Below are 22,210 nucleotides of genomic sequence, written 5' to 3'. Positions count from 1 at the left end.
ACGTCTGCGAGAGCCGGCAGCCCGGTCGGTAGCCACTCTAGGGCTCCAGAGGCTCCTCCCACCTGTCCCCGGAGGAGGTGCCCCCAAAGCGGGCCAGGCGGTTCTCCCCTCCTGGAGTTGGGCTGGGCACACGTACAGTTGTTCTAGCCAAAGACGGTCAGATGAGTTGCCACAGCGGACACCGGCCTTCTCTACCCAGAGGTCTTCTGGCGCCTTTGGGACAGGCTCCTGCTGGGGCCCTCTGTGCTCCAGCACCCCAGTACCTCCGTCTGCCGCCGACCACGCCCCTCGTGGCCATGTGTCCCAGGATGTCCAATCAGAGCACGTAATTCCCTAGCCCCCACCGGGATTGGCGTGCATCTGACCCCAAATGACCTATTTGGAGTCTCCCCAGAGCCCCCTGCAGTGCCGGGACAGCCAAGGAACGCGACCGGGGCACTCCAGCTCGAAGGCGCTACCTTCCACCACGCCCCGCCCCGTGGCCGCGCCCCCAAGAGATCCGTCCCCAGGGCCCAGTTCCTGAGCCCAGCGGTTCAGGCTCGCTGCTCCTGGTGTGCCCGCGCCTCCGGCTTCTCTGGCTTCATTCATTATTTACTCGTCCACCCCTCGCCCAGACCCTCTCTCCGCCCTCCTTTCCCGCGCCGCACGCTGCCGCGTCTCCTGGCCAGCTTGCCGCCAGCTCTTCGGCCGGGGACCTTCCTGGTGCTTAAATCGGACCCTGTCACTCCCTTCTTAAGCCCCGGGGGCAGCGTCGTGCAGCGGGCAGCCCAGGCCAGGCCCCGGCCGACCGGGCACTCTCCTGCCGCGCGGCCTGGCTCCTGAGGCCCCGGCTCCGCGCTCCTTCCTTCGCTGCTGCTCCTGGAGTCCGGATGGGTCTGGAGGTGTTGGGGTGCAGGGGCCCCGCCCATGGTACGCAGTGTGACCGCCGAGACTTCCGCGTGGGTCCGGGCACAGTAGCCCTTGGCCCTCACGCGCGTCCCCTCCCATCGCTACAGGGGAAGGAGGCCGGCGACCCGCCCGGCTCCTAGTAGGAGCAGCTGGGCCTGCTGCTGGAGCGGCTAGGGGGCGGGACGGTCCCAGTACAAGTCTCGCAGGAAGCCGGAAGCCTGACTGTAGGTTCCATCTTGTGGACCTCTACTCCGTGTGAGCCCGGCTGCAACCTTGGGCCTCCTTCCTGCCTGGGCTCTGCGTGCTCCTGCCTGGGCTCTGCGTGCTCCTGCCCGGGCTGGGTGCTGGCCGCCCCCAGTGTGGCCCAGGCGTTCGCTGCTCCCTGGGGCTGCAAGGTGAGGACGGACAGCACAGCTCACTCAATCTGGGCTGGGGCGACCGGCCCTTCCACCCACATCTGAGCCATGAGGACGGTACTCGTGTACCACGAGGACATGACGGCTGCCAGGTTGCTGTGGGACGAGTAAGTGTGACCTGGCAGAGGTGCGTGGTGGGGAGGGGACCCTGGAGTCTGAGCTGTCTGTCCACTCAGTCCCCAGTGTAAGATCGAGTGTCCTGAGCGCCTGACCACCATCCTGGGACGCCTGCAGCAGCGGGGCCTGGAGCAGAGGTGTCTACGATTGACAGCCCGAGAGGCCTCGGAGACGGAGCTGGGCCTGGTGCACAGGTCAGACCGGGGTGGCCACATGTCCTGGAGGACACACCTGGGACCTGAGCCCACCCCTTGCCAGCCAGTGCCTCACGAACAGTGCCCCTCCCCCAGAGCCTCACCAGTGGGTGGGTGGGTGGGTGAGGGAGCAGTGTGGTGGGCAGTCCTCCCCTCTCCCGTTCTGCTGGTGACTCTGCCTTGCCTCCCTGCCCCTCTGTAGCCCAGAGTACGTGGCCCTGTTGCGGGGGACCCAGGCCTTGAGCACCGAGGAGCTCCAGGTGCTCTCGGGACAGTTTGATGCTGTCTACTTCCATCCGGTGCGTGCCTTGGGGACACATCCCGCACCCATGCTCATGCCCCATGCCTGCTCATGGCCATGGCTGCCCACCTGGTCAATGTCCCTGTGTTCACGGATGTGCCAGCATCTTGCATATCCGCTGCTGTGGGCACCTGGGACTGTCCTGGCCCCTTCCACTCAGCACTTGCTGTCGTGTGGCCAGCACAGACCTGGGCAGAGTCTGTGGGGAGCAGCTGGTGTGGGGCTCACCTGCTCCCCTGTCCCCACAGGCTACCTTCCACTGTGCCCGGCTGGCTGCGGGGGCTGGGCTGCAGCTGGTGGACGCAGTGCTGACGGGGGCTGTGCGCAACGGGCTTGCTCTGGTGAGGTGAGAGCTGTCCCTTTGCCCTGGCTGCCCCTCCGTGTGGGCACAGGATGACCCTAACATGCCCCATGCCCCCTCTCACCCTCAGGCCTCCCGGGCACCACAGCCAGAGGGCTGCTGCCAATGGATTCTGTATGTTCAATAATGTGGCCATAGCGGCCAAGCACGCCCAGCGGGAACACGGGCTGCACAGGTGTGTGCTGGGCTGGCTGCTGGCGGGGGAGGGTTGAGAAGAGCAGGCTGCTGTGAGACACACCTATTCCCTCCACGCCCTGTGCAGGGCCTGGTCCCCTCCCCCCAACATTAGCCCAGTGCTGTCTGTCCCCAGGATCCTCATTGTTGACTGGGACATCCATCATGGCCAGGGCATCCAGTATATTTTTGAGGACGACCCCAGGTGAGCTAGGGGTGGGGATACAATCCTTCACTGTGACCCCTCTCTTCGGGGCACACAGCCTGGCCTGGGAAATTCCTAACTGGACAGAGCTCTGTGCTCAAGGGTTGGGGTTCTGTGAGGGGCCATGGGGCTGTGCTTCCTGACCTCTGACCTTTGACCCTGGCTGGTTGTCTGCAGTGTCCTTTACTTCTCCTGGCACCGGTACGAGCACGGGCGCTTCTGGCCCTACCTGCCAGAGTCCAATGCAGACGCTGTCGGGCAGGGGCGGGGCCGTGGCTTCACTGTCAATCTGCCCTGGAACCAGGTGCTGCCCTCCCCACCCCACCCCTGCCCTCTGTCCAGATCCCCCACCTCACAGCTCTGGGCCTCCTGAGTGTAGTACAGGGTGTCCATCTAGGGTCACCCCCAGAGCCTGGGCTGCAGGGGTGCAGGGCCCAACACTGGTGCTTGTGGCTGCAGGTTGGGATGCGAAACGCCGACTATGTGGCCGCCTTCCTGCATGTGCTCCTCCCTCTGGCTTTTGAGGTGACTTGTGAGGGGCTGTCTCAGTGGCAGGAGGGGGGCGACTTGATGCCCAGAGACCCCACTCCCTCTGAGGGGTCTCCCATTCACCCCCTTCCTGCAGTTCGATCCTGAGCTGGTGCTAGTCTCGGCAGGATTTGATTCAGCGATCGGGGATCCCGAGGTGAGGGCCTGGCTTGGCCGGGAGGGCTCCTGGCGTCCAGCGGCCAGGCCCCCATCACACCTGGCTCTGGTTCCAGGGGCAGATGCAGGCCACACCAGAGTGCTTCGCCCACCTCACACAACTGCTGCAGGTGCTGGCCGGTGGCCGAGTCTGCGCCATGCTGGAGGTGATTGTGGCGACAGGGAGGGTCCACGGGCCGGAGGCTGAGGTGCAGTTGGAGGGGCCTATTGCCCCAGTGACACCCCTGCCCTCCTGCTTCCTCCCAGGGTGGCTACCATCTGGAGTCGCTCTCCGAGTCCGTGTGCATGACTGTGCAGGCGCTGCTGGGTGACCCTGCCCTGCCCCTCTCGGGGCCCATGGTGCCACTTCACAGGTGCAAGGAGTAGGAGGCTGGGAGGCTGGGGGGTGCAAGGCCAGACCTCACCGCCGCTCCTGCCTCTCCCTGCAGTGCCCTGGAGTCCATCCAGAGGGTACGGGCAGCCCAGGCCCCTCACTGGATGAGCCTCCAGCAGCAAGGTCAGTGTGGCCTGGGCCGGGTGATGGGATTGCACCTTGGGCTTCTACGAAATGGCTGTGACTCTGAACCACTTCCTAGACTCAGCCCTTGTCCTGAGTCCCAGCACCTGCTCCCCAGAGGGGAGGCCCTCGCCTCTGCTGTCTGGGGGCCCTGAATTCAAGGCTTCAGCAGCCCAAGCCACAGTTGCGCTAAGCGCCTTCCTGGACCAGCTGCACCTGCACCCCGTGCCACCTGTCCGCACAGCTGTTGCTCTGACTCCCCTGGACGCTGCCCTGGTCCTGCCCCCAGATGTTCTCTGTCAGGAGGGGTCAAGCCCAAAGGAGGAGACACAGGCCTGGGCCAGGTGGGCAGGGTGGGCCTAGGAAGAGGGGTGGGGCTGTGTCCGCCCTGCACCCTGGTGTGACTCACCTGTGACCCATGTGTCACCCAGTGTCCTTGTGTTCCTCTGGTCTGCCCACCACAGGCTACACGAGGCCCTGGCGAAGGACGAGGCTGTCACTGCACTTGGGAAGATCCTGTATCTCTTGGATGGGATCTTGGACGGGCAGGTGGGGGCACTGTGAGGGGCTGGGGGTGGCTGTGGAGCTGGGGGCAGGGCCCAGGACCTGCCCATGATAGGTGGCCTGTCCAGGCAAGGAATGGGGGTGCAGAACCACGTGGATGTGAGTGTTGCCTCGTGCCTGGGACCCTTCCCAGGAGAGCCCCTAGGGACAGGGTCACAAGCCGTTCCTCGGTCCCTTCAACTAAATGCTCTTTGGCAGAGAGGGGAAGGTGGAGACTTAGAGTGTAGTTTTAAGCACCTTATTTCCAGAAATGGGGCAATTTGACCTCAGGGTGTACAGATGACAGCCAGAGACAGGGACCAAGAGAAGGACTGATGATGGGTCTGTTTACCTGGTTTGGGAGTGACCCTCCACTGCTTTTATTCACCCCACAGGTGAGCAGGGGCCTTGCAGCCACCCCAGCCCCTGCTGCAGCGGCCATTCTGGACGTGGCCATTCGGCACAGCCTTTCCCAGGGAACTCAGAGGTGAGCTGCAGCTGGCTGGCCCGAGTGTGCTAAGGCATGGCTTGTGGGCCTCCTTGCCCTGGCTGGCCACAGGAGGGCGGGCTCTGAGAACGGACTCCTAGTGGGGGGAGTATGGCCTATCCTGGGACCACCTTTTTTCCTAGGCTTCTCTGTGTGGCTGTGGGACAGCTGGATCGGCCATCAGACCTGGCTGATGATGGGTATGCCCCTTGGGTCATGTGTACATCCCCTTGTACCTGTGAGGTCCCCAGGAGAGATGGGTGGGTGGGCCGTGGGCCCTGGGAGCAAGGCCAGGAGGGTCTCCAGCACAGAGCGTGAGCCCTCCCAGGTCCACTACCCCCGACCTCTTCTGCACCTCCCCTTCTGTCATCCCGGCTCTGGAGGGTGCGTGGCATCTCACTCACTCCACTCCTGTCCATGTGCCCACTCTCCCCTGGAAGGAGGACTCTGTGGCTGAGCATCAGGGGTAAGGAGGCGGCTGCCCTGTCCATGTTCCACGTCTCCATGCCACTGTCAGAGGTGAGTGCCGGAGGCCCAGTGGCAGGCTGTGGCTGCTCACTGGTGTCATCACGAGGTCCAGGCCCCTGGCCTTCGCTTACCCTTCCTGGCTTCCTGATGGGACTTTTGGTGTGGCTGCCCACCTGACACTTGGCGGTGGGGTGGCCTGAGCTGGCAGGAGGGGTGTCACCTGGATGAGGGGATGGGGCTATGCTGCTCCCCCTCACGCAGACTTCTGGTGGGTTCCTGAACTTTGCCCTGGCGCTGGTGCTGCCCCTGGCCTATGGCTTTCAACCTGACCTTGTGCTGCTGGCCTTTGGGCCAGCCCACGGCCTGAGGGACTCCCAAGCTGCACTGCTGGCTGCACTGTTGCGGGCCCCAGCAGGGGGTCGAGTCTTGGCCCTCCTGGTTGAGGTGAGTTTGGCAGGCAGATGTGCTGTGGGGTGGCAGACGGGGATACCAGTGACTCACCACTATACTCTGCCCCTGGCCCAGGAATCCTTGCCCCAGCAGGCAGGCGTCCTGGCCCAGGTGCTGCATGGAGAGGCGCCCCCGGGCCTGGGCCCCTTCTGCATGGCCTCCCCATGTGACAAGCAGGCCCTGATGCACCTGAGAAAGCAGCTGGAGCCTCAGTGGAAGATGTTGCAGGTGGCCGGTGAGACTAGGGGACACGGCTTACACTGAATGCCTGAGGCCCTGGGGGACAATCCTGCTTTAGAGCTCCGTGTGGACAGGGACTCGCGTCCTGAGGACGGGGCGCTGCCGTGAACCCGCACAGCAGTGCCGAACGGATTGTGCGCCTCTTCCCAGCTCCCGCTTGAGTGCTGACCTGGCTGCTTGACACCGGCCGTGGTGGGGGTATTTGCACCCCGGAAATGACACCGCAGACCGGAGCCTGCTGTTAATACATCCACCAGCACACTGGGGCCTCGGTCCCGACGACCCGCACGCGGGCGCTGGTTCCGAGGCGTTTTGTCCGCTGCAGCGCCCGCACCCTGCGCACCCGCCTCCGCAAGGAAGGCTCCGCCCCGGCTCCCTCCGCTCCAATCAGTAAACTAAGTTTAAACGAAAGTCTGACTCTGCCTCCGTTATTGCGCCCGTGGCGTTCAGCCTCAGGATTTTCACCCGCGGGATCGCTGCCGCAAGCCGGAAGTGCGTTACGGTCGGCGGCCGCCAAGGCCCCGCCCCGGCCTCGCCCCCTTCACGCAGGTCACCGCCCACCCCCGTTACGCAATTCCGGTGCGCCGGCTCCCGCGGTTTGGCAGGACGCGTAGCAGTGACGTACGGCGGCGGGGGCTGCCGCGGCGTGCGATGCCCCAGGCAAGGTCTGGTGAGAGGGCGTCCCTGCGGGCCTGACCCCGCGGCCCCACCACGGGCGGTGTCTGTCTCGGCCACCCCTTCTCGGGCCCCGGGAGAGCGCGGAGCTGTCGCGTCTCCTGCGGTTTGTCGCGCTTCTGTGAGCGCTGCGGGTTGCGGACCGCTGCGAGCCGGCCGGCGGGGGCAGGGCCACCGCGGACCGGGTTGCATTCCAGTTCGAATCCTTCTGCCGCCGTCGAGGAGGCCTCCAGCCCGTCGGCCCCACCCCCGGCTGTCAGGCCTTGGGGAGCCGAGAGCGGTGGGCATGGCCAGCATCACCCAGCTGTTGGACGACTTGTGCGAGGCCCTCCTGCCGCCCGCGAAGGCTCACCTGGGCCAGCGCGGCCCGAGCCGCAGGAGAGCGAAGCAGAGCCTCAAGCGGGTGGCCTACAACGCTCTGTTCGCAAATCTTTTCCAAGACGAGGCTCCCAAGCTGCAGCCTGACCTCCCAAGACTCCCCGTGAAAAACAAGATCCTCATGCTGTCCTTCGACTTGAGAGTGGGCGGCCTGGGCCCCGAGGCCGACCGGTTGGAGGCGCTTGTGGAGAAACTCGAAGCAGCCCCTGGCTGCCCGCTGGTGGAGGTGGGGTCGGCCTTGGACCTGCTGGTGCAGCTGGCGGGCAGTGGCCCCCCTCAAGTCCTGCCCCGGAAGCGGGACTACTTCTTCCACAACAAGCACGTCGGCAGGAACGTGCCCTACAGCGGCTACGACTGCTATGACCTGAGCGTGTTTGAGATGGACGTGCAGACTCTGATCTCCAGGGAGGAGTATTTGTGTCAGGACATGATCCAGAAAGCGCTTCAGGTGATGGAGGCCACGCCAGGCAGTGGCCTGCCCACTGCCCGACTCTTCTCATATGGTGAGCCCTGTGGTGACAGGTTTGAGAGAGACACCCGGGTGTCGCTCTTCGGAGCCCTTGTGCACAGTCGCACCTACGACATGGATGTCCGCCTGGACTTGCCCCCGGTGCCAGACAGCGCAGACCTCTGTGGACTGAGCATCAAGGTAGAGTGCTGCTTTCCTGCCTGTGGGCCCCTGGGCCCCTGGAAGTGCCTCCTGGACTTTCCTGTTGTCCTGCGAAGACTAGGACAGCTCTAGAGTCCAGGCCACTCTGGCTTAGCGGTGGTGAGGCCGGTGCTGGCACCCACCTTCCTGGGCAAGGACGCCGCTGTGCCCCGGCAGGCCCAAGGGACACGTTGCTGCTCATGTTTTCCTGGCAGGACATGTCGTTAAGTCGCTTATTCTGCTCTCTGGAAGTGTTCCTTAAACCTAGGTTAATTCTTATTCTTACTCTTATTACTTTAATCTTATTTATTTTTAGATAGAGGGGAAAGAGAGAAAGAGAGGGAGAGAACCATCCATGTGTGGTTGCCTCTTCTACGCCCCCTATGGGCACCTGGCCCACAACCCAGGCATGTGCCCTGACTGGGAATCGAACCGGTGACCCTGTGGTTGGCAGGCCTGCGCTCAATCCACTGAGCCACACCAGCCAGGGCCTAAGTTAATTAAAATGAAGTAAAAAGTTTTGTTTCTCAGTTGCACAAGCCACATTTCAAGTGCTCAGCAGCCACATATGGCAAAAAAAGTGCTTGTTCCTGCTGCACACGCAGCTTTCAGTTCTTCCCTCACCCGGTAATGTGGGGTTTCTCCTGCGTGATGAAGTGAGTTGTCGTTGGGCTTTGTATTCTGTGGCTTCGTGCATGTTGCCGGAAGGACGCACTCCTGTTGCTCCCTTGCGACAAGACGTTCAGGTGCTTTGCAAACACACACAGTGCCGTAGCAAACAGCTTGGTCTATGTCGGTTTTTCTGTCTGTAGTGCGGCTTCTATGCTGGGTTCCCTAAAATGGCATTTCCAGGTTGGATGCATTTCATCGTATGGTATGTCGGGGCTGTGTGCTGTGTGGAACTGGGAATCGGTAACCTTCACAGTTTAAACCCTTAAATGGTTTAACGTGTGTGAAGCCGCTGTGGTGCACACGTGCTCGAGAGAAGCAGGAGACGTTCTGCCAGGCCTCTCCTGTGTGAGGGAGTGCGTGTGTGAAGTCCTGGACTTCCATCGCACAGGCCGGGCTGAGACCCAGAGGCACACGTGACGTTCCCTCCTTCCCCTGGTCTCCAGGTGCCGCAGAGTGTGGACCCGTCCGAAGATGAAGGGTTCCAGTCAGCATCCAATTTGACTCCCGACTCCCAGTCTGAGCCCGGCATGACCCCGGAGATCGACCTGTGGGACGCGGTGCTCACCTACGAGCCCAGCAAGCAGAGGTGCTGGGAGCAAGTCGGCTGGTATGTAGCTTTGCCATCAGAGGCGCTGCCCTCCTCTGGCGTGTGGGCGCGCGTTACCCTGAGGGCCCTGGCGGCTCTGGCAGAAGCTGGTCTGACGCGACTGGGGACCTGGAAGTTTCAGCTGGGTGAGGGCACAGACTTGTCTTCATCCTGGGAGTTGGGAGAAATGCTCGGGGCGAGGACTTCAGGCTTCACAGAGGCTCCCACCGAGCCAGCAGCTCTGCGGGCCCGCTTTGCAGTGAGAGCAGTCACTCACACCTGCCTTTGCGTCCTTCCCGGGAGGGCTCCCAGCCCGAGGTGTCTGAGGGAGGCCTGGCAGGCCGTGTGGTTGGGGCTGGGAAGGAATGATCTGTGCCTGTCTGTTCACGTCTGGAAGGACGGGAGCCCTGCTGTCCCCTGGCCAGCTGTGGTTGTGGCAGCCTCACCCTGATCGCCGCTCCTCCGGGTCCAGGGCCTCTGTCTGCCGCGTTCTTGTGCCTCGAGACCTCAGGTGTACTTGCCGAGTCTCTGGAACTCGTTTCTGTCTAACCCTGGCCACCCGCAGGCAGTCGGGGAGACTGAGTTCCCACCAGAAGCAGAGCCCCCGTCCACATGCAGCCCCAGGGCCATGAGCGCTGCCCCTGTGCCCGCCCTGGAGCCGGTTGGTTCACAGGACATCCTCTGCTGTTGCTCCACACCTGCCACACACTCCGGGGAAGCCGTTTCCTCTCGTCAGGGGCTGAGTTCTCTGTGGGGATGGGTGGGGATTTGGTGGGTCCTGCATGGGCTCTTCTCCCTCTGTCCGGAGTCATGGGGCCATGGAGGTGCTGGGGCCACCCTGGAAGAGGGAGACAGGAGCTTCCCTGCGCTCGGACTGTGGCGAGGGAGGGAAGGGTGCAGCACAAGGCGTCGTCGGTTAACAAGCATGTGACTTTAAGGAGTCCTGAGACGTGTTGTTCTTGTGCTTTGTGCACCGTGCCGGCGTGGAGGTGGGAGTGGGGCTGGGGCTCCCACACTCGTCCACACGCAGGTGCTCCACAGCTCGAAGCCTGTTACCCGCCCCGTGAAAAACGAGCTTTGTCTTTGGAAAGCAAATGATACTTTTTTGACTTGCTAGGACTTAAAAACTGCTTTTTGGGGAGGAGGAGAAAAGAGCTGGTCAGGATTTGAAAACAAGAAGAAAAATTTCATAAAGATCTGTATTTTCAGGATCTGTTGATTAAGAAATTACTTTTTCCAGTGAATTTAAAAAAATTTTTTTAAAGATTTTATTTATTTTTAGAGAGGGGGAAGGGGAAAGAGAGGGAGAGGAAACATCCATGTGTGGTTGCCTCTCACGTGCCCGCTACTGGGGTCCTGGCCTGCAGCCCAGGCACGGGCCCCGACCGGGATCAGACCCCCAACACTTTGGTGCACGGGATGACGCCCCAGTCCCCTGAGCCCCCCACCCAGGGCTCCCCCAGTGGATTTTAAAAGACATAGTTCCCATGCTTCTCAGCAGAGGGTCAGGGTTTTCAGAGGCATATTTAAAAGGTAATGCGTTTGGACAAGGGCCATTCCTGGCCAAGGGCCGTGTTCTGCGAGGCCCGGTGTGCTGGGTTTCAGGCTAAAAGGCCCTGGCGCTTTTGCTGTGTTCATCCTTTGTGCTTTCTTCCGTGCAAGTCTGCGCAACACGAGATTTAACACTTCAGTCGTCTTTAAGCGCACAGTTCAGTGGCATTAACTACGTTCGCGTTGTTGTGTGGCTGTCACACCATCACCTCCAGAACTTCCCGCCTCTCCAAGTGAGACTCTGTCCCCGCTAAACGCTGGCGTCCCATCTCTCCCGCCCCCGGCACCACTGTCCCGCTTGCCGAACCTGCCTGTGGCAGGGACCCCCTGGGAGTGGGGTCCGCAGCCTCTGTGCTGTCGGGGCTGGCAGAGCTCCCTGAGCCTGACGTCCTCAAGGCCCCTCCGTCAGAGCAGGTGCCAGCACATCCTTCCGACGGCCGACCATCCCTCCTGTGGGTGGACACGCAGGCCGCTTCCACCTCCGGGCTGTTGTGAGTGTGCTGCTGCGCACACGGGCGTGCAGACCCGGTGCTCGTTTTCACGCGAGGCTACGTAGTGAGTGACCGTGCTCCCTGAGGAGCACAGTGTGTGCTCCGTGGTGCCGGCGGGCGGTCCCTGCGGGGCTGTCCAGTGGGGTCTGGCGCGGAGCCCGCAGAGCTGACTGGAAGGCTGTCGGCTGCTTAGGGACACCCACTGTGGATTCCTGCGGTGTGTGTGGTGTGGGGTCGCTGTCTCCTGCCTTTTGTTCAGGCAGCTGAGGTGCCTGTGGCTCTGTCTCCACAGCCCCCCTGGTCACAGAGAGGAGCCCTACCTCACGGAGGCGGGAAGGGACGCCTTCGACAGGCTCTGCAGGCTGTGCTGCGGGGAGCTGCAGGTGCTGGGCGGGGGCGTCCCGCCCGCCACGCAGCCCGTCCTGGTGAAGGAGTGCGAGCTGGTGAAGGACGCGCTGAACGTCTTGATCGGGGTCGTGTCTGCCACGTTCCCCCTCTGCCAGGTACGGGCACGGCACCGGGTGCCGCACCAGTGCTGGGTGGGCGGCTGCCCTGCTCTAGTGCCGCACGGGCAGGAGGGGGCCAGTGCGGTGAGTGGATGGCTGCTGGGGTGGCCTGCAAGCCGGCTCTGCAGCGACCACAGCGACACACTCCGCATTTCAGTTCTAAGAACTATTCATTTATTAACGTCCTTTTACAAACCGAGCAAGAGTCAGATGTTCGTTGCTGTTGGTGAAACAACAGAAAGGGACCCACCACTTCCTTGTCCTTCCCTGAGTGCCCTGAGCGAGGACGGCGCAGACTGGCCTTCAGGAAGGGCCGCCCCAGAAGGTGGCTGTTGCTGGCTTCCCGGGCTCGGTGGGTCTCTCAGGGCCAGGGGCTGCGGTTTACCCAGCCCTCGCTGTCGCCGTAACATTTACCGTTGTAACACGTTGCACGGTGTGTCGATCTCGGCCTGTTGACGGTGATGTCGGCAACCCCACAGACACCCCCCACCAGCCCTTATGGTTCTTAGGGTTTCGGGACACGCCTTGGCAAGAAACCGTCAGGGGACTTTGAAGAACACAGTGTATTCCTCACAGGCCTCCGAAGGTGCGCGGCACACACAGGACCCCACAGAGAGGTCTCGTGGGGAAGGGGCGCCTGGAGCTCTGCCTCCAGTGGGGTCGGGGATAGGGATCCCTACGGCTCCCTTGTTCTTGGTGACTTGAGAACATCAGGGTGGGAATAGGATGCAGGAAGGGAGCATTGGGTCACTCGTGTGGGCAGCGATCCAGGCCCCCCGGGGTTCCTGAGGGGAGTGTGGTTGCTGGGGCTGCCTGGTCGCTTCTAGGGTCGCAGTGGCCCCGGTCGCACAGCTGGGCCGCGAATGTGCATGCAGGTTGGGCCACGGCGGTGGCTCCGTGACTTGCTGCCTTTCCGGCACTTGCCTGCGGGGCCCAGGTGGCCAGCGAGCAGCCGAGGGCGGTTCTTCCTCGAGACCCTGTGTGCTCTGTCCCGGGGGGCCGGGGCGGGGGTGGGGACAGCCGGCCTCCGCTCCCCACTTGACCGTTTGGTGTCTTCTCCCTCTCTTCTACAGTTGTTTTTTGTCCTCGTTGGTGTTTTGCAAGAGCCAATGTTTGGTTTTATGAGTCTTTTTGTTTCTAGTCTCTTTTGTTAACGTCTGCTTTCATTGCTATTTCCTTTCTCTTGCTTCGGGTTTAGTTCACTCCTTTTTCTAGTTCCTTAAGGTGGGCAGTGCGGTTACTGGTTTGAGACCTTTCTTCTTCGTAACGTAGGTATTTGGGCTGTAAGCTTTCCTCTTTTTTTTACGTAAACTTTAAAAATTTTATTTGCTTTTAGAGAGAGGGGGAGGGAGGGAGAAAGAGAAGGAGAGAAACTTCAATGTGTGGTCGCCTCTTGTGTGCCCTGTATTGGGCACCTGGCCCGCACCCCAGGTGTGTGCCCTGACAGGGAATCGAACCGGCGACCCTGTGGTTGGCAGGCCAGCACTCAGTCCACTGAGCCACACCAGCCAGGGCCATAAATGCTCCTCTGGGCCCTGCTGCCCCTGCATGCCCTCGCTGAGCTGGGCCCGCGTCCCTTGCGAACAGTGTGGGGAAGGTGCTGGGCCAGGTACTCGTGTGTGCGCTGCCCGCCGTCCCTTGGGCACAACCCTGGGAGTCAGGCCGTCAGACTTGACGGACGGCCCTTTTCAAAGGCTCCCACCCCCAGGAAGGGTGCTCCGAGTGCTCTTTCTGTGTGGTGTGGAGGGCACCCCGTCTTCATGCACCCCTTCCACAGACGGCTAGCACATGGGTTCTTCAGTGTGGCCAGTGAAAAGTGACCCCTCATTCTGTATGTTTTCATCATTGCGGGGGACAGCTGGGTGTGCCTTTGGGACTTGCTGTGCCTGCGTCTTGGATTCGGGACTCTTGTCCTGGGGCTCTCTGGGCAGAACCGTGGTTGGGTGTGTGGCTGGAAGGGGTCCTGGATGTCTGGCCTCAGTGACCTCTGCTCTGCCCTCTCCAGCTGACTCACGCCTTCGTGGTGAAGCGGGGTGTCCAAGTCTTGGGAACATCCCCCGAGAGCATCAGCAGCCTCCTCTCAGAGGTGGCTGAGTGTGGGACCCACTACGCACGTCTGAGCCACTTCTCCCTGCAGCCTGTGCTGGACGCCTCGTGCAGCAAGGGCCTCGTGTTCCAGGTAGGGCCCTTGGCCTCACCTGGGGCTTCGCAGTCCTTGCTGTCCTATCCCGCACCACGGAACCCTTGCCTGTTCCCTGTCTGAAGCCCGATGGCTGCTCTCCAGCAATGGGATACTTCACCATCCTCACTTCACTGGAGACCTGGGCAGACACGTTTGGGTCTCAGGATAGTGGGAGGCAGGCGTGGCCCACATTTAGGGGCCTGGGCGAGGCCCAGGTGGTGAGGGGTGGGCACTCACTGCTCTTCCCCACAAGCCCCCCAGTGAGATGTGTGGCAATCAACACATGACCTCCCTCGCTTGTTGAGTTGAGTTCCAGGAGCTGGGGCTGAGCCAGGTCTCCCTGAAAGCCTCCCAGCTGCCCCTCTGCTGGGTCCCGCCCCCAGGACAGCAGGTGCAGCTTCGGGGGAGGGACAGGCATCCAGCTGCGCGGGGCCTTCTGGGAGCACGGACAGAGGCCCTCGGGCGGGGGGGGGGGGCGGAGGGGCAGGGCACCATGTGCAGTGGCACTGCAGGGGGTGGTCCGGGTGACAGTGAGGGTCAGGTGCGGGGCCAGCAGGGGTGGCTGTAGAAGGGAGCTGGTGGGGCGGGAGCGCCCTCCGTCTGGTGCGTGAGGGCAGGACAGCCGTCTGCTTGCTGGCGGGTGGGTGGTGCTGGGTCTGGGGCGTATCCTGCAGATGCCCTGCGAAGGCGTGAGCTCTGTGGAGCCCTGCTGCTGGAGTGCCTGATGCCCAGGACGCACGTGCCACTGAGACCTCGGTGGCTGAGCAACCAGGGACCCTCTCAGAGTTGGCCCCCGTGCACGATGTTTGGCTACCCTTCCCAGAGTTCCCCTGAGACCCACGGTTCCCAGCTTCCTGGTGTGGCTGGTCTGGGCTGTGGGGACCGGCTTTGCAGAGGGCCTAGGTCCTTGCTCCCAGTGGGGCCAGGGTGTGCAAGCAGGCCTGCAGGTGCCCCTTCCTTGGGAAATGGAGCCCAGGGTTGGAGGGTGGCGGCCACGCCCGTCCCCAGCTCCAGCATACCTTTTAAGTCCTGTGCTGGAGGCCGTGCCTGAGTGCCCAGCCGCAGCCTCTCTGTCCCCTTGCCCAACAGGCCTTCACCAGCGGCCTGAGGAGGTACCTGCAGTATTACCGGGCCTGCGTGCTCTCCACCCCGCCCACCCTGAGCCTCCTCACCATTGGCTTTCTCTTCAAGAAGCTGGGCCGGCAGCTCAGGTGAGCCACGGCCTGGAGAGCAGCACTCGCCCCCAACTCGCGCACCCCCCCCCCCCCCCAGGTGTCTGGCCAGCCCACACGCCAGCCAAGCTCCCCTGGTGCTGGGCATGGTGCGCTGGCGGCCCATCGTGGTGGGGGCTCCCACTGAAGGTCACACTGGTCCCCAGAGACCCGGCCCTGGCTCTCGGGAACCAGTTAGTTAGCCCCTGTGCTCGCTGAAGAAGGGAAAGTGAGGGGCTGAGGGTCCTGGGGAGATGAGTGCCCTGGGAGAGGCAGCCCTCCAGGCAGAGGGGAGGAGTGTGGAGTCCCCAAGGGCTGGAGACAGGCCCAGTGAGGGAGGTGGGGGCACGGTGGGTGCTGTGCTGCTGTGGACCCCAGTGGGTGGAGTGGGTGAGGGCCTAAGAGGGGGTTGAGCCATCTTTCAGGCCAGAGGAGGCAGCATCTGGGTGTGGTGGTGGAGGCACAGGGGGTGCTCAGGGCAGAGCCCGGTGTGGGGGGAGGGTCAGCACTCAGAGCGTGGGAGCCAGGGCTGAGCCTTGGAAGGAGGTGGAGCTGCAAGGGGCCCCAGATGGGCACTATCAGCAGGAAGCTGAAAGCTGAGACCCTTGCGGTGCAGCTGGTTTTAAAGCTGGAGCAGGAAGTCGGGCAGGGAAGGGTCCACAATATGTTCTGCTCTCATCTGGTGGGACCTCTGTACCTGCTCACCATCTGTCACCTGGCCTCTGTATCTAGGTACCTGGCTGAGCTCTGTGGTGTCGGCACCTGCGGAGGAGAGTCTAGGGCAGCCTTCCCCACTGTGAGTCCTGCTGCTCCAGGGAGGGGAGCGTGGCTGAGCGAGGCCCCCCGTCTGCCATGCGCACACATTCAACCCCTCTCCTTGCTGTCTCCAGGGGGTGAAGCTGCTCTCCTACCTCTACCAGGAGGCCCTGGATAACTGCAGCAACGAGCACTACCCAGTGCTGCTGTCCCTGCTGAAGACCAGCTGCGAGCCCTACACAAGGTGGGGGTGGGGCGGGCCACACTCAGTCTTACAGCTGAGCTGCAGTCCCTGGTCAGACACCTGCTGCGCACAGGGGTGCTGGGGGGGAGGGGAGGGCATGGTAGGGGGCTAGGACTTGGCTCCCTAGGCAGACCACCCCACCCTGTGGCTGCTGCGCCCACCATGCTCACCTCACTGTGCCCCCCCACCCCCCCCCCGGCAGGTTTATCCACGACTGGGTGTACAGTGGGGTCTTCAGAGACATCTACGGCGAGTTCATGATCCAGGTGAACCCTGAGTACCTGGGCTGCAGAGGTAGGTGGCAGCTGGCTGCTGGGTTGGGTGGTCAGTTGGGTCGGGGCGGTCCTGGACACAGGCCAGCCATGTGCCCTGTCCCCGTGCAGACAAGTCTTACTGGACCCACGGCTACGTGCTCGTCTCCAAGGAGGTGGAGGACTGCGCGCCCGCGTTCTTGAGGCACGTCGCTCACGACGTGTACGTCTGTGGGAAGACCATCAATCTGCTGAAGCTCTGCTGCCCCCGGGTGAGGAGCGGCCCCCACGCGTGCCTGCAGCATGCTGCCCCCCATCCCTCTGGCCCCTGGGAGCTGCGGTCCAGAACTGTCATCCCCTGTCCCCCTGAGACCTGGCCGTTTGTCCTTAGCTCTGGGTCAGCACGCTGGAGTGGGGAACATGGTGACTTCTCCCTCAGGGTCCCCTGAGCGTTTTGCAAGGGGCCCCTGTCTCTGTGCACTGGCTCAAAGACAGGGGGAGGATTGCAGGTGTTCCCCAGGCCGAGGGGTGGTGGCCCCTTTCCTCCCTCCCTCCTCCTCGTGGGAGGCCTCCCTGTGGGTGGGTGGGCTGCAGCTGCAGGAAGACGGACCAGCTGGCTCAGGGGGTTGTGTCTCCTGGCCTGGGGGCTGACTGTGCTCTGGAGCAGAGGCCTGGACCAAGGCCTGTGCCAGTGTCTGTGTGGCCAAGGCCCAGGGGGCAGCGGTGGGGTGTGGGTTGATGGGCAGCTGTTGCCAGGAGGTGCTGTCTGCTGTCTGAGCAGAGAAACAGGAGGGCCAGCTATGTGGATCCGGAGCACCAGGCAGCAGGCACAGCAGGTGGAAGCCAGACCAGGGGCCAGTATGGGGCTGGGCAGGGGCTGGGCAGAGGGGGAGCCAGGTTCAGCCTGTGGCCAGTGGCGTCCCTCCAATGCTGGTCTGGGAACAGACTAGAGTGGCCAGGAGAGGTACAGGGGCCATGCACATAAGCTTGTGGGGGAGCACCCAGGAGCTACACCCTGGGATTGGCAGCAGCTGAGCCTCCAGGGGAGGCACAGAGCAGGGCCCAGCCTGCCCAGTCTCCATGGGCGGTGCCTGGTGAGGGAGGCTTCGGACCTCCAGTCCTCACAGACCTTCTGAAGGTCATCTGGGGTGTCAGACGTGCCTCTGCTGCAGGAACCTGGGCCTGGGCAGGGGCCCCATGCAGCCGGTCTGGTGTCCTCGGAGACGGGGAGGATGTTGCGCCCCTTGGATGAGGAGGGAACTGGCCATGTGGATGACCAGAAGCTGGGAAGCAGAGCCGGGTGTGGAGCCGCTTGTCACTAGGCTCCGGGCGGGCTCTCCCTCCTTGGCAGCATTACCTCTGCTGGTCCGACGTCCCCGTCCCCCGGATCTCGGTGATCTTCTCCCTCGAGGAGCTGAAGGAGATTGAGAAGGACTGTGCCATCTACGTGGGGCGGATGGAGAGGGTGGCCCGCCACAGCTCTGTCAGCAAGGAGGAGAAGGTTCGAGGACCCCGGCTGGAGGGCTTCCCTCACACCTTCCTGCCCTTCCAGGAGCCAGAGCCAGCCCTGCCCCTCGTGTTCTGTGTCCCGTGGTTGGGGTGCCCAGGGCAGGGGCCCTGTCCTCTTCTCCCCAAGCTCACCAGATGCTGGAGAGGGAGCTGGCTCTTTGTCCCCCCAAGGGCAGGCACTCCTGAGCTCCTTAGTTTCCCCTAGGCGAGCACACTCAGGCCTGGGGTCTTGGCCCCAGATCGCTGTGCAAGACCGCACCAGCTGCCCTGGGATCCCTCCTTGTCAGGGCTTAGGATGGGGCGCCTCCTCTCGCAGGCCATCTAGCCCAGGGGAGGGGACAGAGTTGGGATGTGATCACTGATGGTCTTTTGCAGGAATTACGGATGGAAATTGCTAAACAAGAGTTAATCGTCCAGGCCCGAGAAGCTGCGTCCAGGGTCTTAAGTGCGCTGAGTGGTGCGTGTGGCTCAGGTCCTCCCTCTGTGGCTCTGGGGGCCGCCTGCTGCGGGCTCCTCACACGGGTACTTTCTCTGTCTCCTCGCAGATCGGCAGGTGTCTGAACGGATGGCCTTGGATGCCCGGAAGCGAGAGCAGTTTCAGAGGCTGAAAGAGCAGTTTGTGAAGGACCAGGAGGTGGGGTGGCTGCAGGCCCTGGGGGGAGGGGCAGGCTCCAGGGTTTGGGAGGGGTCGGGTTTGACCCAGGAGGCCGCATGTGGGCGTGTTGTGCAGCGACGCAGGGCAGCCAGGCAGGAGGAGCTGGATGACGACTTCAGCTACGCCCGGGAGTGCCGGGACAGAGAGAAGAGACTGAAGGCCCTGGAGGAGCAGCTGGAGAGGAGGGCACGGTAGGGCGGCCGTGGGCAGAGCCTCCTTGGGTGAGGGCATGGCAGGGGCCTTGTAACTGGTTTGATCTTAGTGATGGTCCTTTAACTTTTTTTTTATGAGATTGTATTTATTTAATTTTTAGACAGGGGAAGGGAGCGAGAAAGAGGGAGAGAAACATCAGTGTGTGGTTGCCTCTTATGGACCCATTACTGGGGACCTGGCCCACAACCCAGGCATGTGCCCCGACTGGGAATTGAACCAGCGACCATTTGGTTCACAGGCCGGCACTCAATCCACTGAGCCACACCAGCCGGGGCTCCTTTTGCTTTTTAATTTGACCATTTCAATTAGTCGTCTGGACTCCAAACATCCACTTGGCCTCAGTGGTTCTGGACATGGACCTTTGCATGGTCAGGTGTCCTTATCCGCTCTCAGGGTGCCTGCCTTTGTGGGAGGGGCTGTCCCTTCCTGCTCATGGCCTTGGCCGTCCTGACCTTATCCTGTTTGTTGAGCTGTGACCTAGAGCCAGAGCGATGTGCACACACACCTGTGTGTGTGTGCACACGCCTGCATGTGCATGTAGGGCACACGTCTGTGTGGTGTGTGCCTGTGGGTGTGCGTGTGGTAGGTGTTACTCTTCTTCCTGTGCAGCTGAGGAAGGGACCAGGGCCCTGTGCCTCAAGCTGTGTAGGGGCTCACCTGGTGTTCATGCAGCGAGCCCTGGGTGGGTGCTGCCCCAGTGGGCAGAATGACCAGCCAGGGGGGCCCCCTGCAGGAGCTGTGTAGGTGCAAAGGGACCGGCTGGTGGCCTGGGGAAGGTGCCAGGCTGTGCAGACCACCCACAGGGGCCTCTGTCATAGAGAACCATCCCCATGGGGAGACAGCTGGACAGTGTGGGATGACTGGTGGCCAGTCAGTCCTCTCTGGATGTGGCTTCAGGCAGGCGCTAGTGGACCACTATAGCAAGTTGTCTGCAGAGGCAGCTCGTCGAGAGCAGAAGGCACTGTGGAAACTCCAGAGGCACAGACTGGCGAGTGCACGGGCTCGCTTTCTCCTGGAGGAGCAAAAGTGCATTCAGGTGTGTGTCGGGGCGGATCTTCCCCTGGGGGCTTTGAGGGGCTCAGAACCCCCTGCAGCGCCCTTCTAGGGGCGGGGGGTAACTCCCATCAGTTGATCAGAGACACAGCTGGGAAGAGTCTGTGAGTGCTGTGTGGGCCGAGAGCGGGGTGCTGCACAGACCTCCCTCGCCTTTTCTCACTGCCACTGCAGTTGTGGCCCGTGGGTGGTTGTGGCCCGTGGGTGGTTGTGGCCGGTGGGCGTGGAGGCTCTGGGCCAGGCTGTCTGGGGTTGAGTGTCAGGCCTGCCCCTCCCCCACGCAGCTGCTGTATCACATTCTGCTAATTGAATTGCAGGCCATGCTGAAAGATGTGTTGGAGGGAAAGCCCCTGAAGCCTCCGACCACCCTCCCACGTGCACACTCCCAGGTGACGGGCCGGGGCAGGATCCAGGGCATGGGGCTGAGTTGGGTGCTTAGGCTGGTGCTGCCTAGGGAGCACAGTGGGTGCCTATCCTGTGTCTCCACAGCCTCCAACTTGCGGGTGTCGGTGCTGGTTGCAGAACTAAACTCGGGGACAGAGCTAGATGGCCAGAGGCACCAACGTGCACTTGTGTTTCAGGCCTTGTCTCCAGGTCCCGAGCACCCCGGTGGAGGTGGCAGCTGTGCTTCTGGGTGTGCAGAGCAGCACACGGCTGCCTGGGATGGCCCGAGCACGCCGAGCACGCCGATGCCACAGCCCCTTGAGCCTCCAGCAGCGGAGGCCTGCGGCCCAGAGCTGGGAGCAGAGTCGCAGCCGGGGCAGGTGGAGGGGCCGCATCTGTTATCTGCAGGCCTTAGCATCCAGGATTTCCTGCCCATGGGCCCGGGTGCTGAGCAGCCTGTGGACACTGAGGAGGCCTCTGTCCTGGAGGAGGCACTGCAGACCATCGGCTCAGACTTGCCCACCTCAGCGTCATCCACAGTGACAGACACAGGGTCCCCTGCGCCACAGGAATATGATTTCAGAACCGTCCTGAGGCCAGCTGTGGTCACCTCGGCCTCCCGTGGGTCCCTCCAGACTATAGGAGGTAGTTTGGGCTGTGAGGAGCTGCAGCTGTGGCGGAACATTGACATGCAGCTTGACACCTGTGTCACAGCTGGGCAGGTGGCTCTGCCTTATCCACACCTGCCCAGGAATAGCTACCCCCAGGAGGGGAGCAGCCTGGCCATGGACTGGCCCCTTGGGCAGGTGTCAGAGGGTGGTATTCTCACAGGGGGTTCTGCTTCTGGAACAGCCTCCTCCCGGCCACGGTGGAACGTCCACGGCCACGTGTCTGATGCCAGCATCAGGCTTGGGGAGAACGTGTGGGATGTGGCCCCCTCCCGGCCACGGTGGAACGTCCACGGCCATGTGTCTGACGCCAGCATCAGGCTCGGGGAGAACGTGTGGGATGTGGCCCCCTCCCGGCCACGGTGGAACGTCCACGGCCATGTGTCTGACGCCAGCATCAGGCTCGGGGAGAACGTGTGGGATGTGGCACCCTCCCGGCCACGATGGAACATCCACGGCCATGTGTCTCAGTCCCAGGTGATGCTGGGGGTGCTCCCAGGGGAGGCTCAGCCTGATACACCCAGGCCCCTGCAGAGCCCCCTGGACCACAAGTCCCAGTTGGGCCTCAGCCCAGGAGCACAGAACCCTGCCTGGGAGGGTGAGTCGAAGTTGCTGACAGGACCACCCTCCGACGGCTGCACTCAGGTGGCTGGCTCTGTCCCTGCGGAAGAAAGTGCCAGCCAGGCCTCGCCCTCTGCTTTGGCTGCACCTGTTGCTCTGGAGGACGGCGTCCCGGATGAGCCAGGTCAGTGGGACCTCAGAGTTGTCACTGGTGGTGTCTGTGGGTCCAGGGGGGGAGGGAGGAAGGGCGAGAAGGCTACAGTGCTGGGGATTGGGAGGTGCCACCCCATAGCAGGCACTTGGCCCTGACACCCCTTCCAACCCATCTGTGCCACTCAGGCCCAGGGAGGAGTGGGGACACCAAGGACTGCTCTCCAAGTTGGCCTTTAAGCTCACAGGTCGGTAGATGAGGCTGGGCGGTCAGGTGGGGAAGTGTGCTGTGCTCGCCACACTGTCCCTGGCCTTGCGTGGACAGTGAACTCCTGCCCCCCCACCCCACCCCCAGCTTTTCGGACAAAAGGAAGGGACAGGTGTCTTAAAGCCCGTTGTCTTAGGAAAGTGCCGCCGCCTGGAGCAGCCCAGACCTCGGTGAGGAGGTGGAGGAGGCAGCGGTGGCCAGGCGCCTGGGGAGGGAGCAGGCCTACCTGGCAGGCCTGGTGGGGCAGTACCGCCTGGAGCAGTATCCGGATAGCTACGAGGCCATGTGTGAGTGGGCAGGCGGGGGCGGGCAGGCGAGCCCGGGCAGCAAGTCCTGGGGTGGACAGCAGGCTGTATTCTCCCTGCAGCAGAGCCCCCTGTAGCGCGCCTCCTGCACCATGGGCTCCCCCGGGCCTTTGCCCTCCCCGAGGACACCCGAGGCCCGTTGGACGCGGATGACACCATGGATGAGACCGCCGTGCAGCTGAGTGAGCTGCTGCCGCTGCCAGTGCTCATGAAGCACTCGGTCACCGCGCCGTTGGCGGCCCAGTGA

At 62.8% G+C, this 22,210-nt stretch overlaps 2 protein-coding genes across 13 annotated transcripts in view; both read left to right on the top strand.

Annotated features, from left to right (window-relative positions):
- Positions 1 to 309: 309 nt before the first annotated feature.
- On the top strand, positions 310 to 6,456 carry HDAC10 (histone deacetylase 10). 6 transcript variants are annotated; one of them, XM_045187150.3, is made up of 19 exons: positions 311 to 909; positions 996 to 1,411; positions 1,481 to 1,615; positions 1,818 to 1,914; positions 2,165 to 2,262; positions 2,348 to 2,452; positions 2,588 to 2,656; positions 2,834 to 2,960; positions 3,116 to 3,181; positions 3,282 to 3,341; positions 3,418 to 3,507; positions 3,608 to 3,714; positions 3,790 to 3,857; positions 3,937 to 4,201; positions 4,322 to 4,406; positions 4,796 to 4,887; positions 5,031 to 5,087; positions 5,328 to 5,406; positions 5,617 to 6,456. In XM_045187150.3, the coding sequence occupies exons 2-19, from the start codon at positions 1,353 to 1,355 to the stop codon at positions 6,067 to 6,069; spliced, it is 2,112 nt and encodes a 703-aa protein (XP_045043085.2). In that variant the 5' UTR covers positions 311 to 909; positions 996 to 1,352; the 3' UTR covers positions 6,070 to 6,456. The 6 variants fall into 6 exon arrangements, with proteins under 6 accessions (XP_045043088.2, XP_045043085.2, XP_045043086.2 ...); XM_045187151.3 differs by having other exon boundaries at positions 311 to 1,411; positions 5,617 to 6,033; positions 6,196 to 6,456; XM_024579252.4 differs by having other exon boundaries at positions 314 to 1,411; positions 5,617 to 6,040; positions 6,196 to 6,456.
- Positions 6,457 to 6,642: 186 nt separating this feature from the next.
- Positions 6,643 to 22,210, top strand: part of TUBGCP6 (tubulin gamma complex component 6) — a 28,565-nt gene continuing 12,997 nt past the window's right edge. For 6 of the 7 annotated variants that reach the window (XR_006653809.3, XR_006653810.2, XM_045186817.3 and 3 more), the window contains exons 1-19: positions 6,643 to 7,747; positions 8,863 to 9,026; positions 11,340 to 11,550; positions 13,559 to 13,732; positions 14,825 to 14,946; positions 15,679 to 15,742; positions 15,837 to 15,946; positions 16,149 to 16,240; positions 16,330 to 16,469; positions 17,549 to 17,698; positions 18,082 to 18,163; positions 18,252 to 18,340; positions 18,437 to 18,552; positions 19,472 to 19,610; positions 19,945 to 20,016; positions 20,209 to 21,424; positions 21,580 to 21,638; positions 21,795 to 21,945; positions 22,026 to 22,206. Coding sequence is in view for 5 of the 7 variants with exons in the window: in XM_045186817.3 (XP_045042752.2) it covers positions 7,007 to 7,747; positions 8,863 to 9,026; positions 11,340 to 11,550; positions 13,559 to 13,732; positions 14,825 to 14,946; positions 15,679 to 15,742; positions 15,837 to 15,946; positions 16,149 to 16,240; positions 16,330 to 16,469; positions 17,549 to 17,698; positions 18,082 to 18,163; positions 18,252 to 18,340; positions 18,437 to 18,552; positions 19,472 to 19,610; positions 19,945 to 20,016; positions 20,209 to 21,424; positions 21,580 to 21,638; positions 21,795 to 21,945; positions 22,026 to 22,206 (4,073 nt within the window). In the remaining 2 variants the exon portion in view is untranslated. The remainder of the gene's footprint in view (positions 7,748 to 8,862; positions 9,027 to 11,339; positions 11,551 to 13,558; positions 13,733 to 14,824; positions 14,947 to 15,678; positions 15,743 to 15,836; positions 15,947 to 16,148; positions 16,241 to 16,329; positions 16,470 to 17,548; positions 17,699 to 18,081; positions 18,164 to 18,251; positions 18,341 to 18,436; positions 18,553 to 19,471; positions 19,611 to 19,944; positions 20,017 to 20,208; positions 21,425 to 21,579; positions 21,639 to 21,794; positions 21,946 to 22,025; positions 22,207 to 22,210) is intronic. The other variant, XM_045186818.3, reaches the window with a different exon arrangement.

This window comes from Desmodus rotundus, chromosome 3 (assembly GCF_022682495.2).
Source record: "Desmodus rotundus isolate HL8 chromosome 3, HLdesRot8A.1, whole genome shotgun sequence".
NCBI classification, from domain to species: Eukaryota; Metazoa; Chordata; class Mammalia; order Chiroptera; family Phyllostomidae; genus Desmodus; species Desmodus rotundus.
This window is presented reverse-complemented; position numbering and strand designations above follow the sequence as displayed.

What these genes read in the sequence shown, in the direction of transcription:
- HDAC10 (XM_045187150.3), top strand. Translation starts at nt 1,353, where the DNA reads ATGAGGACGGTACTCGTGTACCACGAGGACATGACGGCTGCCAGGTTG. An exon ending in GCCAGGTTGCTGTGGGACGA is followed by an intron (nt 1,412 to 1,480) that starts GTAAGTGTGACC and finishes CTGTCCACTCAG; the next exon opens with TCCCCAGTGTAAGATCGAGT. An exon ending in GAGTCTGCGCCATGCTGGAG is followed by an intron (nt 3,508 to 3,607) that starts GTGATTGTGGCG and finishes GCTTCCTCCCAG; the next exon opens with GGTGGCTACCATCTGGAGTC.